General features: G+C 45.6%; 1 protein-coding gene across 2 annotated transcripts in view; it reads right to left on the bottom strand.

Annotated features, from left to right (window-relative positions):
- Positions 1 to 7,206: 7,206 nt before the first annotated feature.
- The window catches only part of LOC130159001 (gamma-aminobutyric acid receptor subunit beta-4), a 75,008-nt gene continuing 65,092 nt past the window's right edge, over positions 7,207 to 17,122 (bottom strand). The window contains exons 6-9 of one of the 2 annotated variants that reach the window (XM_056360146.1): positions 13,506 to 13,643; positions 11,769 to 11,921; positions 8,802 to 9,058; positions 7,207 to 8,311 (exon numbers count right to left, since the gene is read on the bottom strand). In XM_056360146.1, coding sequence (XP_056216121.1) covers positions 7,934 to 8,311; positions 8,802 to 9,058; positions 11,769 to 11,921; positions 13,506 to 13,643 — 926 coding nt within the window. In that variant the 3' untranslated portion in view covers positions 7,207 to 7,933. The remainder of the gene's footprint in view (positions 8,312 to 8,801; positions 9,059 to 11,768; positions 11,922 to 13,505; positions 13,644 to 17,122) is intronic. The other variant, XM_056360148.1, reaches the window with a different exon arrangement.

Genomic DNA, 17,122 nt, shown 5'->3' with positions numbered 1-17,122 from the left:
TCTTTCACCCTCCTGCCTGGACACTGTCCACTGGATGCCCAGCAAGGTCCCCAAATAAGACCTGGACCCAGCATCTAACTGAATATTGCAATTAACCCGGAGCCGCCCCATGTCATTCAGCAAGCATAGCACTGAGGGATGGGAGGCATTAGCCTTCAGAGAAGGCAAACCTATACTGATGTACTGTTTAAAACACATACTGGAGGAGAAACTATCACCTTCTTCAAAAAAATGTTACTCACCGCTGTGCTATCTCATCCTTTTTGGAGGAAAAGTCTGCCAGCATAAATGCCAAGCTCAGCCTGTGCAAATGATAAAATGTGCATCCCTGTATCATAAACGGGTCTACCACCTCTCCTCTCCCCACTTTGTCATACGCATATGCAATACTACTCTGTAAGTACTTTCTGCCTGTGACACTGGCAAGTTCTGACTATCTTAGATGGGAGCAGGCAGCCCACAGCATGGAGCTGAGAACAGGAGGTTTGGGATGGGTTTGGTCCATTGTCTCTAGTGGGGGATGATGACAGTATAAGCTTCTTGGAGCAAGGGGCCACATTTTGTTCCAGGTTTTTCTAGTCTAGAGCACAATGGGGTGCAGGAAGTCATGCACACACAACTCATCCTTGTTTTGTCTCTGCAAAACACCTGTCCTTGCTTATGTACCAGTCCTACTTGGCCTGCTCATCAGCAATGGCTGAGTCAGGGCTGTGTGGCTGCACCATACTGATGCACTCTAGCTGGAACGGCAACTGCAGTGGAGAGAAGTCTTAATGCTGAAGAATGGCCTTCCCTAAGAGGATTGAGACTCCCCTGTGGTCTGCCTTCCACGTAAAGTTTTTTTTTTTTCTTTTAGCCTTAATGCAGTAACACAAAAAATACAACATTCACTGGCCCAGCTGTAGAAAGACGCCACACTTCAGCCCCGTAGAGGCAAGACTGTCCTCTGCTTTTCCAAAGCACTAAACATAAGACAAGACAGACGGACAATTTCTCATATTTTCACCCTTGACACTCCCCCCAGTGCGGACAAAGATGGATTGTAACACAGAGGGTTACCCATACGCCTCAGACCATCATCATCCTTGGCATTCCCCGTCACTCAGTTCTGCTACTTGAAAGCTGCACAGAAACCAGGTGTCCCTCAGTCCAAATTCAGTCAGTGTCCTACACCTGAGCCCACTCATTCGTACTTCTGACCCTTCTGTACTTCTGCTGAAGAATTTGCCTCTGCAGGGCCAACGGCCACTGAAACAGATAACTAAGCTTAATGCAAGATCCCTGCTTTGCACTCTCTTCCAAACTCATTCTTCACAAATAGCCAGGACGCCACAAGCAAGGTTCTATCGAATTGCAGTCTCTTAAGAAAAGTCTTTTTACATGGAAGTCTTTCTTTGCACCTCTTCTGAGAAGCTGGGCATTTCCTAGCCCGTGTCACTCTAAAGTAAGTCACAGGGCAGAAAGCAGCAGCAGCAGCAACAAAAGCTTCTCAAAGAAAGTTCAGGCTCATACTGCCTTTACTCCACCTGCATCACTTCGTTTATGCAAGTGATGCCTGATATCATCTTCACCCCCTTCACTACATCCCAGGATACAGTAAGGCATAGTGCAGGTTGGCTTTACAGGAAGAGACCATATGTGCAAGAGGTTAGAGTCTAATACACAGCCTCCTCCCATTGGCCTCAGGGGTGTTTTGATCAAACACTGAGAAGTTAGTTACATACCATCACTTCCACCTCTACTGCCCACCTCTTCTTTACTGCGCTTGGAGGTGGATCAGGGAGCCAGCCCTAAGGTCACCATCCTGGCAGGCTGCGCCTCCATACAGGCACAGGCACAGGTTTGCCCTCCAGCCCCTGTGGGAAAAGTCTGGGGAAATGCGTTATAGCATCAGCCTGGAGGACAGTGCTTCTTTATTACACTTGTCACCTTTCAGCTGTTCTTTACTTCTGAATGTACAGAACCATTTTTATTTGGTTTACATCAAGACATTAGAAATCAAACATTTTTTTTTAAAAAAAAGAGAACAAAACCAAACAAAAACCAAATGAAAATAAAACCCAAGCCCCAACACTATGTACATCTTCTCCTCCCCAGTTTCCACTCCCCTCCCACCCTCCCACCCTCCCAGCATCTGCATTAGGTCCTGCTTCCAACATGTAGGTTTCACATCTTCAACCCAACCCGTGTCCCTGACCCAATTTCCATGTCTACTGTAGAGACATCCCACCCTGCTTGGTAAGCCCAGTCTCATCTTAAGGAAGCATTTGGTAACCCGCATGGTGTTCCTTGCCCGGCTGGCTCCGACCTCTGACACCAGGGCAGAACTCAGCCACCGCCCCAGCTTTGCACGGCAGTAGCTCCCCTGCACACCCCAGCCCAGCTCCTGCAACATTGTCCGGATGCAAATGATTGTCCCTGCCTAAAGGGACTGAGCTCATACTGGCGGCAGCACGCCGTGGTTCTCCCTCTATTTTCCCTCTTCCTGACCTCACCATCTCCCAGAGACCACGGTCTCTGCCCGCTGGGGACTGCTGCCATGGCTGGGTTTCCTTGAGTGCTGCCTGCAGCTGCACCCCGCCTGTCTGCTCAGTGGAGATCTCTGGTGTTCAGTGCTCCAGTCCCTTCAAACCTATTGTATTGCACATTGTCGTGGTTTATATTTTCACTACCTCTCTACTATTTGCTCTGTATCTGTAGTTACAGCTCTCTCTCACTAACAACCTCTTCCTCATCCCATCCTCTCCATTAGGATTTCTGTAACCACCTTCCCTAAAGCCACTGTCCTTTGATCTGCAGCTCCAGAGGTTTCTCTTCTGCCTGATAACAGCTCAGAGACTTAAAACCCCTTCCTCTCCCTGAAAAAAAGAAAACAAAACCAACTCCCTCCCCCACCCCTTATCTCCTCCTGCCAGAGCCTCTGGAGCAGATCTGGTCAAACAGACTGGCCGGATCAGTTCCCCACATGGCTCTGTTTCTGGGAAGTGGATGTGCTGTCCATTGGACAGAGGAAGTGCCAAGACTTGGCAGGTTCCCTACTTATTTGCAAGACATAAGCTGCTGGCATGGTGTCAGATGTGCATGCAAGAAAGCTGGATGCCAGTTAAGACCTACAGTCCTGTTTGTTTCATGCACTGTGAACTTATCCTATATACACTACGGGCTGGTTTATGCTTGCAGGCATGAATATAAAGGTATGTATTTTCCTTTGACTTTAGTAACCAAAGCTTTACCTTCACCCATGGAATAGCAGGGATTTGCTAGCAGGGCTCTAATTTTCCTCATTGGCTCTTTTTCTCATTCTCTATTCACTTCTTAATACTCAAGGTGAAGGGGGGATAAGCGGGGGGACAGGTAGGATTACAGTCCCAAGGTCCTAGTTCCTAAAGGTCCCTGAGTGACAGCACTATACAGTGTCAGAAAATGAAGCAATAGAGTTGCATTGGCCACGTATATCCTGAGAGAGATTTAATTTCTAATTCTTCACTTCCTTCTCCTCCTCCACATGCCTGCCTTAGGCTGTTACGCATGGGAAAGGTGCAAAATGTTCTCCCCCAGCCCAGTTACCTCAAGCAGCCTGGAGCATCCCTCATGCTTGTGTTATAGTCTCCACTAAAAACCATGGCCCAGCAAGCAGCAATCCTGCCCCAAGCTACAAACCAACCAAGCCCCACTCAGAATTGCCTCCTGCACCACTGCAGTGAAAGTCAGAAGCAGCTCTGCTTTGGAACAGCACTCACACCCTTTCCTCCCCTTTCCCCATGGCTCTCCCTTCACAAAGAAAAGGTGGGACAGCAGCAGGCACACAAGCTGCAGTGTGGAAATCCCCTCCACCATTCCAGTAACACCAGCTTTGCACCCACGGCATGAGAGGTTCATGCCTTGCCTTTCCTCATGGCTTGTGATGGCTTGAAACCTCTGAGCCTTGAGCATTATCAAAATACCTTTTTTTTCCTCCACTATCGCCTTTCTGGATCACTGGACCTCAAAATGAGAAATGGGTTTGTTGCCTTTCTTGGGGGTGGATGCAGACAGCTACAGAGGGGGAAAATGGAGATGCCACCTTGGTTCTGAAGGAGGGCATTTCTGAAGGAGGGCATTTCCAAAGGCCATGGGCATTGTTCCCCCATCCCTGTATGGGAACATATTTTCTATTACTCATCTGAATCACAGGACACTCAGTTGTTCTCCAGCGTTCTGCCCCATCACCAGAAATTATAAGGCAGTTCCTGAACTGTGGAAAGTCCTGACTGCACACTCTTTGGCAAAGATTATTGTGTAGGACCTAATAGTCCAGATGTCTGGATATACTAAGACTAAGTCTATGAAGTAAAACTGACCTGGTAATATGAGGTCAGAAACATTCAAAGAGAGAAACTAGGATGACTCCTGATAAGAAAGAGAACCCAGCCAACAAAGAACCAAGGCAATAACAAAGGAGTCTGGCTCCTAGTCCCAGCAGGTGAAGAAATCAGCTGAGCAGTGCTTTTTGCCTGGAAAGCTTTTGGATTGTCACTATGAAATTCTAGGCTCAGTTTCTGATTGAAGCCTCAAATATTAAACACAGCCTCCATGTACCTGATCCCCAGCTGCTGGAGGCCCTGGGCTGTCTCTGCAGGGTGCTGGGTGGCGTTGGCCAGGACCTCACTCCGTGTGGGGCTCAGTGCCTGAGCAGCAAAAAGCATAGGTGGGTTTTGCATCATCTGTGTGCTGCCGCTCCTGCTGGTCTTTGGGACCAACTGAGAGAGTTCTCAGGTGCCTAACTCCTACCACACACTTGTCAGGCTTTTACTACAACTACTGAATTCCTGGAGTTCCTGAGTCACCTCCCTCAGTTTCATGATTTCTTACCACGTGGCCATTTTTCTCCCTTCAGTCTTCATAGGCTTCTTAAAACTGCCTCTTTTTTTCCCTTCTATCGTTCTGACCACCCTTTACATCACAATCACATATATAAAGGGTAAGATATTTTATTTAATCATCAATCAGCTGGTTAGACTCCCCTTAAAAACTGAACCTGCTGATAGGCAGCCTCCCTCTGGAAACTGCAGTCATCTGACATGCATATATCCACCAACATTATACTGTTGATGTCATAAAACATGACTTTTATGACTTCTATTAAACTATGTAAAAGCCATTTCCAAATAGAATCCCACTAGAAAGCGTAACTTTCTCCACTGGCCAAGCTTTAACTTCCCGCATACTGGGTAGACAGAACTACCTGTTCCAGCCCTAGCCCTGTCATCCAGCACTGTTCACTCCTCAGATTCCTATTCCTATACAGATCCATATAGACCATAAGCTGCAATAATATTAGGAAACCCCATGTTTAACAGCATCACTCTTGAACGTGGAAACCAGCAAGAGACCATTCTCCAGGGCAGCTGGGAATCTAAGTCTGATTTAACAATTGTGCTAAAACCTTGGTGAGTCCAGGGAGACCTGGACCAAATGTGTGCATGCATGAACATGACTGAGAGAGGGAGACAGAGATTGTGGGCAGTTGAGAAGGATAGATGCTCTGCTTTTATGCTTAAGATTCTGTTAGTAGAAAATGCATAAGACACATTACTGATATAAAAATAACAATACTTATTACTCTGATGAGCACTGATCCTGTTTCATCCAAGTCGAGGCAAAACTTTCCATGGTTTCAGTGTTACAAGGTCAGGCGTACAGTGATTCACATTTTCATAGCACTGCACAGACATAAATTAGTGAATGTAAAGATGTGCATTAGATGCATCTTTTGCCTGAAAAACAGGAGTTTCCCTGGCCTGAGGATCACTCTGCTCTACCCAGCAGTGAGAATCAAGGAAAATGGAAAAGTACACTAGCAGGAAAATAAAGAGATGGCTGGATTCAAGGCAGTGTGTGTGTGTGTCATGCGTCAGTAAGTAAAAACTTCCATCAGGTAAGAACAAGGTTCTCATCATTATTCCAGGAATGGCAGAATGACCCTAGGGTTAAAGTTTTGCACTTGTGAATTTGTTATTTTCATGGCTTTTATTAACCTTATCAGGGAGATTATCAATCATCAATGATTGCCAAAGTGGCCAATAATTCAGTGATTTTCCTGAAAGTCACTGGCTCCTTTGGAAAAAGTTGACCTTGATGTCCAAGGCCAAGTTACCCTTTTGTACCTTTTTAACAAGTGCCTGTGGATGGAAGCTGCTTCCACAAGCACTGGCAAGCTCAGCACTTTCATTGCAACCTTCACCCTGCCCGGTCTTTGAAGACCATCGTCTTCCAGTGGGATGACGATCCATGGAATTCTACTGCATCCTTAGTTACATCTTTTGCAAGAAGGGACACAGGGTGCTCTTCTCTACACTCTGCATGTAATAACAGACACAAAGCAAGGCCTGATAGAAGCAGTACAGATCAGAGGGTGTCAGCCCACCATTTGCTTCTGAACTTCTTAGGAAAGTGGATAGTTATAATTTCTGGATCTTTTTTGTCCTGAAGCACAACAAAGTTAAATGACATCCACCTTTTCCGGCACCTTGCCATACGTTATGGTCTCTCGGTGGGCTGGAGAGCGAAGTCCCTTGTCTGGCACAAGGAACAGGTAGAGGGGGGGAAGGGTTCAGCTTTCAGAGTCCTGCAAATGCTTTTCTCCCCAAACTCAGTAAGAAAGATGCAGGGTGGGGATGATTACGAACAACCCATCCTTTCAGGACTGAATCAGCTGTCTACTAGAGATCAGATGCCAGCAGCACCGCCCCATTGCTGATCCCCAGAGCCCTCTATTTCCTCAGCAAGTAGATATTTGCACAATCTGCCTCTCCAGCTCCACCTTTCTAATACAAGCTAGGACTCCGACCTCCAGCCTCGCACAGTTGCAATGAGCAAACAAAACCCTGCTATTCCCCCTCAAAACACTGCCGGTTAAATGTCATCTGTGTTCTCCTTCTACAAAAGACATTAGAAAACCCCCCTCCCCAGCTCCCCTCCCCACAAAACATGCTTGCACACACACACCTGTACCTACATACATGTGCTCACACGCACACAGATGCGCCGTGCGCGCACACACACACACATTCATACAGGAAAAACAGCTTGCAAACTCCTGAAGGTGGAAAAAGGCAACTTGCAAATGTGCCTTTGTTTTTGATATGCTCCCTCCTCCCCCCCTCCCATAACCCCACATTGCCCCTTCCCTCCCAAATAATTGCCTTGTCCTCCCCCCTTCCCAGCTCTTCCAAAATAAATATTCGTTTTATTTGTTGGTTTAAAAGATTCTTTTAGGCTTGTAAGCAAGAGAGAGGGAGAGAGAAAAAGAAAAGAGAAATCTTGTAGCATGAGAATGAACCCCCACCACCTCATGAATCCATGAAAGAATCAACATGAAGGGGTTAAGGGCAGTGACAGAAGAAAGATTAAAAAAATGTAATAATACTGAGAGGAGAAAGATGAAATTCAGTAGTGAAATGGAAGTGAAGATAGCGCATTAGTGAGCACAGCCAAAGATAACCTATCGCCCCCACCAGTTTTTGACTCAATTTCTTTAAATCTCCTTCCCCCGCTTTTTTTGATTTTTTTTTCTTTTTTGGGTTTTTTTTAGTAGTTTTTTTCTTTTTTTCTGTAATTTTTTTCTTTCTTTTTTTGGTTTTTGGTGGTTTTTGTTTTTGTTTTTTTTTTTACAATGGTTTAAGTCCTTCAGCAGGAAACCAAAATCAAGACAAACACATCCCTCCCTGAAACCAAACCCCTTCCCATACACCCTTCTCTCCCTTACCCACCCCCCCACTCCGTGGTTCTACATGTGCTGAAAAGAGAAGAGTAAGCTTAGAATAAATCTAATGAACCAAAGGAATAAATGATAATGATAGTAAAGAGTAAAACCCAAACCCAAAAGACCACAACACTCCTGTGTTGTCATTGTCTGAGTGTCTGTCCCTATCTCTCTTGGAGGCCGCAGGCATCAATTTACATAGTACAACCAGTAAACAAGGTTGAAGAATCCAAAGGTGATTGGAAAAATGATTCGTGACCACTTGTCAATGGTGCTGACGTCTGTCAGGTCTGGGATTTTGAGCTTCAGCTTAGATGACCGCCGGCGGAGACGGCAGTTGGCACGGTTGCGAGCCGCAGCATGGTGGGTCAGTGGGACATGGCGGTCCAGGGTCGGGTGGTGACCAAATCCATCCCGAGAGGCCAGCTGCTTGCGGAACTGGATTCCTGAGCCTTCAAAGGACATGACAGAGTTTCGAGAGTCGCCAACGCTGCTCATCATGTCTGTGGCCAGCAGCTCGTTGTTCATCTCCAGAGTGCTGAGGAGGATGTTACCATAAGGGTCAACCTAGAACAGGGAAGACAGAGAGAAAGGTAGCAGGGATGTCCTGTGCACAATGCACACAGGGCCACACCATCAGGGATGATTTTGAACTGTTTTCTGGGTAACAATACCACTGATTAGGTCATTTGTGCGCTCTGAACCTGAACTTCTGCGGTTGAAAATGTTGTCCACTGATGCTGGAGTTGAAGGACAAGCCGCATGTGCTTGCAGCAAATTTTGAGCGGAGTAGTGTGGTTCTGTCAACACAGCAGGACCAAAAGCCACAGGGGTACTTTTGGGTACACCTGCCCTGTGAAAGAGGATGGTCCTGATGAGACTGGCTTGAGGATGATGACAAAATGATCAAGGAGAAAAAATTCCCAGTAATCCCCAGACAGGGGAACTGGAGTTCATCTCTTGTGATGAGGAGAAAGGCTGCTCCACAGCTCACCCAGGACTGAATGAACAGTGGAGAGTCTGAATTCTCCTGCCACAATGAAAGAAGGGGACAAACCTGCTCTCTCACCCTCTTCTCCTCATAACGGTGGCGCTCATTGTTGGCCTTGCTGATCCGTTCACTCTGTTTCTTTTGCTGCCGGGGGCCTCGCCCGAAGAATATGTAGTTGACAAAAGCATACTCCAGGAGCGCCAGGAACACGAAGACGAAGCAGCCCATGAGATAAACATCAATAGCCTTGACGTAAGGGATCTTGGGGAGAGTCTCCCGCAGATGGGTGTTGATGGTAGTCATCGTAAGTACCGTGGTGACCCCTGTAAGGAGAGGGTAGGTGCTCTGTTACCATGGCGGGATGGCTTCCTGAAATGCCACTCTCAGCTTCCCCATCCCTCCTCCCAGCTGGACAACCTCAGGAGGGATGACAGCAGTGCAACTGGGAAGAAAACTACCATTGTTCTAATCCCAGCTGCCCAGTACAAATTGCTGCAGGAAATAAACCAGCCACCAACAGTGGGAGAAGTTGTCAAGAAGAGTATCATTAGGATGATGGGGATCAACATACTCCAGACCTTGGTTCTTTAAGTCCTCCCTGCTCCTCCTTCTTTCCCTCAGTGGGGTAGGAAACATTCAGTTTTGCTCTCAGTCTCTCAACCTCTTCTCCTCCCTTTTTTCCACTTCAGGAACACCCTGCACCCTACTGAATGCCTCAGTATCCTTGACATGAATTTATAATCTGCTGTGTTTTTCCAATGCCATGAATAGGAGAAAGAGTGAAGAGATTATCTTTTCATAGTGGTCTCTTTTTTTTTTTGCCTGCCTCATAGGCTTCTGTCTACATCCCCATCAATTCCCACCTTCCTCTCATCAGCTTTACCACTCACTACTTCAATTATCACCTGTACACACTCCTCCCGTGGTTCTCATGCTCTCCTTTTTAGGCCTACTCATATTTCCTGCATCTTAAGCAAACATTTCTTGGTCTTATTGAACACTTTTTTCCCCCATCTACTCAATCTCCAAGAGCCTGGTGCACCATGTTTACTCTCACAGCTTCAGTCCTCTTTCTTCTCAGCCTCTTCCCTTCTCTAGACTGTCAAGAGTGGCCTCAGATCTGTCTCTGGCAGCCTTCATGCTTCTTTTGGAGGCAGTAACATTCCCTCTTCAACCTAGGCTTCTTTTCCCACTTCCCTAGCTCAGCTGTCCTGCTTTTCTTACTACCTTGCTGATCTTTTCTAGTGTCCTTTCCCCTCCTCTCTCTCTGCTGGCAGCTGTCTTAGTCTCCATGACCTTAATTTGCTCTTCTGGTTTCATCCCTGCCTCTACAGTGATGGCTTTCAAACCTCTCTGTGCATCCTGGTCCCCTGCTCATCCTGTTTGCCCTCCACCCTCATTGTGTCTGTAGTGTCATTCCTGATAAAGGATTTAAAGAACTAATTGTCTTCAGGTCACAGAAGAGTAAACAGAAAGGAGATATATTTATATACATGCAATATATTATATTGTCTATATTTAGACAGTAGTCTAAATATCCAGAAATCTGGGGCAAATAAAGGGAGACTAGAATGTTCTCCACATCTCCATTAAGAACTAGACAAATCACAATGGAGACTTAGAAGAGAGGCAAAGAGGTTTTTAACTGTGCGAGCAGGTAAATCTAGAGTACCTAGAGTACCCAGAGGAGGCTGTGGAATCTCCTTCTCTGGAGCTTTTTAAGGACAAGTTATATAGAGAACTGTCAGGAAGAGTTTAGAGAGAGCTGTTCCAGTTCTGATCTACAATGTTTTTCTTCTGTCTTCTCCTTTGAATCCAGATGTCAGCAGAAATTCAACAGCTGTGTGTCTCATGTCCAGCCTTCTTCTTGTACTTTCACTGTGCCAGCAATGTCTACCATGGTCTCTTTTCCTTCTCTCACTTATTATACCCTTGTCAATGCAACTTACCTTTTCAATTTACCACATTCTTCTTGTTCCCTCCCTGTCTCCCTGCTCCAGCCTCTCCACACGAGCACAGCCAGATGATCTATATTATATCTTTGTACACACCATCCCTCCTCTGAGTCTTCTCAAACTTTGTCTTCTCCTAGAGCTAGTTTAAGCCCCCAACCTTTTCTGTAAGACCCAGCCTCCACCTGCGCTCCATTGCCTCTCTGGGCCTTTTCCCCCTGGCAGATGAAATCCTTCTCTTCCCTTGGCTCTCCTGTTTCCTCTGAAGTTTCTATCATGTTGCACAGCCCCATTCTCAAATGCCAGCCATGACCCCTTTCTCCTGTTCCTTCTTCAAAACCCTCATCTGCAATCCACCCCCACTTCCCTTCTGTTGCTTAAAAGACCTCATTTTTTTCTCTTGTAGGAGAACATTCCTATTTAGGGGAGCATGTTCTTAAGAAGAACTTTGACTTCAACTACTGTCCCATATTTGCCTTGGTCATGAAGGCCTTCAGCTACAAAAAGTGTCTGTATGGGGCTTAAAATATGAGAATGTGTAAAGCCAATTCCTTTACTTTTTTCATCTTTTAACCATTCACCACTCATCATTCTTACTACTCTTTGGCCAGCCACCCTCAGCATTTATTATCCAACTAATAGGTCTTGGTACATGTGTTGACCAAGAGGTGCCCAGATTTATCCTCTGCAGAAAAGACATACAAACCAGAGCAAAGGACCTGGCAGGCTCATGGCGTCTCTGAGAAGCTGTGACCATTTATGCCTTTGTTGTAGAGTTTAAACACGCACCCACAGAAATTTATGGCAGAACTTTAACTGATTCAAATAATACAGAGTCAAGCTTGGGAAATACTGATACTTCTGAACAAAAACATAAAAAGAAAGTAGTTCTTCTGGCTGAAAATTTGAAGTTTGTTCTCAGCAAAAATGTCCTTCATTTGGGATGACAAATTTGACAGACCTACGTGGCTTGCTTAACTGCTACAGCATAAAGAAAAAGGTATTTTCTTTCTTAGAGCTGGTCCTAGCTTATCTCTCTCAAAAAAAAGCCTTCTTCAACATATGATGAAAAGGTACCTACCTAGTGCCACTCGTGCAGCAGAAGCATCATAATTGATCCAGAAGGAGACCCAGGACAAGATGGTGATGAGAATAGATGGCATGTAAGTCTGCAGGATGAAGTAACCAATGTTCCTCTTAATCCGGAAACTCAAAGATAAGCGCAGGTACGAACCTGTCAATGAGATATGAAAGGGAGATGCTGTTTAAGAGGAGGCTAAGGGTGTATTTATGGTAAGAGCTTAGGTTAGGAATTGAAATTTTATTTTGGAAAATGTTCTCAAGAGGCAACTCAAGAGGCAAGGATAATGAGAAATCTGTCTTTTTTTTTTTTTTCCTTCATTTGGTTTTTGCAGATTCATCAGGTTTTTGGAAGGGGGCTCTTCAGAGTCTGCTCAGTTGGCTCAGAATATTAAGACGAAAGGATACTCTACATAAGTTACATTATTATATCCAGCATCATGGGGGAATGTCTGTTCAGTACTGAAATTGCTATTATGGTAAGTGCTGATTTGATACAGGCTTACACAGGAGACTTTAACCCTATATCTGGATGCAGTGAGATGATTTTCCAATGTTTCATGTACTAGCTTTTCCTCCAAACAGCAATGAAGGTCTGAATCGTATTTTTCCCATGCTGTTCTAAAAATAGATTATGGTCAGACTGGGCAAATTCATATGCAAATAGAATACTCTTAGTTAATCTGTAGGGTTGGGGTTTTTTTCCCAAGTTGTTGCAACTTCCTCCTAATCTTTTAGCAAACCTATTGGGGATAGTGATAGACAATAAGTACTTTTTACAGTCCTTCCATGGGAGCAGGGTCATTTTGACAGGGACAAAGCCTCTCACATTGCTGTGAAATAAAGTCCAAGTCATTCCTCCTTCCCACCTCCGTCCCTTAGGCAACACAGCAGCCTGAAACATGGGTGTAATCATGGGTTGGCAGCTAAAGTAGCAAAAGAACAATAGTCTTTAATGATCAAGGAGGTAGACTGGGGAAAAGGAGGTTATGTTCTCTCACCATTATGTGCCATTTACGTAGCTTGAACGCGTATTTCACCAGTTTTGTTTTTTTGGTTTGTTTGTTGTTTTTTTTTTGTTTTTTTTTTTTAAGATCTTACCTATTTAGACTGCAAACTTCTTTTGGAGGAATGTTGCCTCTTGTTGTGGGTCTCTAGATTACCATCGCAATGGGACCCTGCTCCCAGCATGCCCCCGAGGCACTATTGGAACAACATCACCATCTGCCACCACAGCTGAAAGACTCAGGCTGTGATTTCGCGGCGTTTCAAAAATTGTCCTATTTAACAGGTGTGTGGCATGCTGCTTTGGCAGTGAACTCCATGCCAGATCAAAGTGAAGACAGCAATCAAAATCCAAGCCCCTCCAACTTTCCAGCTAGCAGTATCTGAATTGTCCAAGGTATTCTCTCCAGACCTTTTTAGTGCTGTGGACAGATGGGTTTGCATCATTTCATAGACCACTTGCATTTCAACCGATATATTCTTCTGTTTATTATTGCACCTACATTAGCTTCAAAACCCAGTTGCAAACAACATCAAAATAAGTTAAGGGCTGAAAACCTCCTAAAGAGCTTCTACTTTGAGCTCAGTTGGTGTTTTGACAAAGAAATGAAAACAAGTTGAAGCCTAGATTCTAAGTTAGTGCCTCCAGCATCTCAATCAAAGGAAGAACCACACTGACACTGGTCAGCAGAGGGTTTGCACATTCCATGGCCTCCCTTCAGCAGACACTCACCGGTGGTGAAGACCACTTCCCTGCTGACCAGCCTCTGCTCGATAATGGTGAACTGGGGCAGTTCTAGCACCTCCATCCCCGTGACGGCAGAATCATTTCCTTGCCAGAAGAAGACAATGTCATCAACTGTGTAACCATCTGCAGAGATGAAGAAGCACAGAGAGAGAATTAAGCTGACAAGCAGGAGCAGACGACACCCCCATTTTCACTAATGTGATTTGGAAGAGGATCCAGAGGAAAGCCCACACCATTAGACAGCAAGCATAGCCCTTCTCTGCAGACATACTTTTCTTCTTCAGCTGAGCTTGACAGTACAGACCCCAGGAGAAGAGGAAAAAATTGGTCAGAACTCCCACTTCTGGCTAGAATTCAGGAGGAAAAGGTGAGAAGTGGCCCATCAAGCCTTGACTTCACCACATAATCTCCATGGCTGACATGACAGGGACTTGACCATCAGAAGCCTCTGTCAAATGAACCAAACACAGCGTCTTGCTTTGTAAAAACTGCCTCCTTGTACCAGAAGGGGGAGACCACACAATACATCCTGGTGGGGACTAGGTAAACAGAGCACCGAAGTATTTAAAAATTCCCAGAGAGAAAAAGACCTACAACAGCAGCTGAAAAGAAATTTAAACATCAGAGCACCTCCCTCTTCTAAGTACTCTTGGTCAAAATTTGGAGTCGGGAAGCAGACGGAGTCTCTGAGATTGGGGGCTGCTTTTACCAAGTGCTGGCTGAAAAGAGCGGTAGTGGGAGAAGAAAGAAAGGGGAGTCAGGCTGCTAACAAATACTCATCCCTTGTTTCAGGGTAAGGGTTTTTTTAACTCAGCCAACGATACAGCCTCCTACTTTAACCCCAAAGTATACATGCCAGAGAGGGCTGCACAGGCTGGAAGTGCTGAGGAGCCTAACGCCACAATCCCAGGAGAAAGAGTCCCCAGATGCTCTGGACTTATGGGGAATGAAGCCCAGGGGACAAAATCATGCGGCTCCCCTTCCATTGGTGTGACCTTCACAACCATGCCTGTTGCCTTTGTGGGCAAAGATTCACCTCCTCTTGAAAATTAATGCTGCTTGTGACAAGCTGGGTTTTGAAACAATGTGGCTGTTGCTGCACAAGGGGTGGCCTCTTATTCCAAGCAAAGTGCAGAGCTGCATGGGAGCACCTCTGTGTGCAAGAAATCACAGAATCATAGAAGGGTTTGTTTGGAAGGAACCTTGAAGATCATCTAGTTCCAACCCCCCTGCCATGGGGAAAGACGTCTGCCACTAGACCAGGTGGCTCAAGGCCACACCCAGCCTGGCCAAAGAAGCAGTAAGATACGTACAGGCTTTGGTGTGGCGTGGTGCAAGGCTTCCTTTAAAGCATGAACTTCACCTGTTCCCACAGACTCCTTTTATTCACCTTCTGCACTGCAGCACAACAGCCTGCCCTATCCACAAGCCCTCACAGCAGAAAGGCAGTTGGCTAGCAATACCCAGCAAGGCTAACATCCACCAGGGAGAGATGCCACCAAAACCAGCCTCACTGTATTAGTGGGATCAGGGGAATGAAGAGCTATTGAATGCACCATGGAAGAGAAATTCTTCTACCTAGCCTTAGAGACCAAGGGTTAACCCAGACGTGAGCTGAACTGTTGAGGATGGTGTCAACCTGCAGGTCCTGAGTGGATAAAGAGCTGAGCAACTTGATCTGATCTCATAGCTGACCCTGCTTTGAGCTGCAGGCTGGACTAGAGATACCCTGAGGTCTCTTCCCAAACAGGAATGATGATAGTGTAGTCTCCAAGCCCACATCCTGCACTCTCAGTCATTTCTGCACTTATTCATGGGTGCTAAAAAATAATAACAATCTTCCAAATGCCATGCTAGATCTGCTTCTCATCCCCCCATGTCATGATCCTGCTCCCATGGCAGTAAGGCACCCACACCCACAAGCCCATCAAGAATCAGGGCCTTCAGGTTATCATCTCATCTGCTGCAGACATTGGGGAGTCACAGGATATTACACTGCCTCGAGTACCCCAGCTTTGTGCACAAGAACTGGTATTTGCATCTGGCTGCAGCACATCTGGCTGTAGCATCTCTCCCAAAGCACCGAGACCAAGTGTGGAAAGCAGCAAGAAACAGCCAAGTCCCCCACTCCTCCCAGTGGACGATTCCAGCAGCTCAAACACTCTTGCAGTTAAAAAACATTGTGTGTAATTTTACATCTGAATTCATTTGGCTCAGACTTTCAGACTCCGGTGGTTGTTCTGAATTTTTCTAGGAGGATACCGAGCCCTTTCTACCCAGTGCTCCCCCTCTGCAGAGGTGCACCCAGCCTGTAAACAAGTCACCTCTCCACCTCCTTTGCAGTAAACAAACCAGATTGAGCTATTGAGGTTCCTCGCTGCAAAACATCTGCTCTAGCCCTTGAACCACTTTTTAGCTTCTTTTCTCAACCTCTTCTGATTTCTCAACTTCCTCTCTAAATTTTGGAAAGCAAATATAGACAGAGTCCCTTTCCCCATCTCATCAGCAACGTATTCAGAGGCCAATCGATTCCCTGCTCTGACTCACAGCTCCCCTGGTTTATATAACCCAGGCTCACTCCAGCCCTTTTTGTCAGAGCCCTGCTACAAAACCTCCAGCCGTGGTGCTCAGGGCTGCTGTCCCTTCGTCGCTTCCCCTGGTCAATACCTGCACGGGTACGAGCCTGGCAGCCTGGCCCGCGCTCCCGCACACCGGCACAGACCTCCGCATTTAGCTCTGTTCAAACGTATTCTGGATGTATTCAGATTGGGAGGAATTCAAATGTGCAGCGAGCAAGCCACGCAGGCTGCTATCTTCATCATCCGCAAATTTAACAGCAGTGACTTCAAATTTACTTCCTGATCAGCAATGAAAATGTCAAATTACAGTAACTAATTTTAGGAGATTTTGCAGTTAACTAGCTCTATTCCATTTACGCTATGACCTGCTGGCATTGGGTACCAATTTTTGCATTTTTTTTTATTATGGCATTATGCAATATGAAATCAACCGTTTTTCAGGAAGCCATTTTTAAAAAGTGAATCTAAAGGGAAAGGTTGTTCGGTCTAAAAATAAATGCTTCGCTTTGATTTCTAGCTTTAAAAAGGAAATCAAATTTCCATTTTACTTTTAAAAAGTAAAAGAATGTTCACAAAGACAAGTCATTTCAACCTGAAATATCATAAAGTATTGATACGATGTCTTAAAATGTCAGATTAACAGCCTGTTTGCAGCCTGCCTCAGCAGGTTTTTGTGGAATCCTGACACGCGGCTGGGCAGGGGCATACATGGTGAGAGATGCTTTAGGGATGGAGCGATGGGATCAACAGGCAGTGCCAGCACTGGCTTTCCTCCTGCAGGTAGGTGCCCCAAGCTGCTGCTTTACAAACCCAGCACCCCTGCACCACAGATTTTGGTGGTTTGCTTTGTTGTTTGTTTTGGGGTTTTTTTTTGTTTTGTTTTTATTTTTTTTAAAATATAGTTTGTTTTTTAAACCAGCCATAACAGGACTGTTATTCCAGAGTTGTGTGGACTTGGAAGCAAACAAAATGGAGCCCTGCAGATTTCAAAAGTGGAAGTGTGTAAAAGATAAAAGCTCCGAA

Source organism: Falco biarmicus, chromosome 14 (assembly GCF_023638135.1).
Source record: "Falco biarmicus isolate bFalBia1 chromosome 14, bFalBia1.pri, whole genome shotgun sequence".
Lineage (NCBI taxonomy): Eukaryota > Metazoa > Chordata > Aves > Falconiformes > Falconidae > Falco > Falco biarmicus.
The sequence above is the reverse complement of the archived record's forward strand: the minus strand, read 5'-3'. Positions and strand labels throughout refer to the sequence as shown.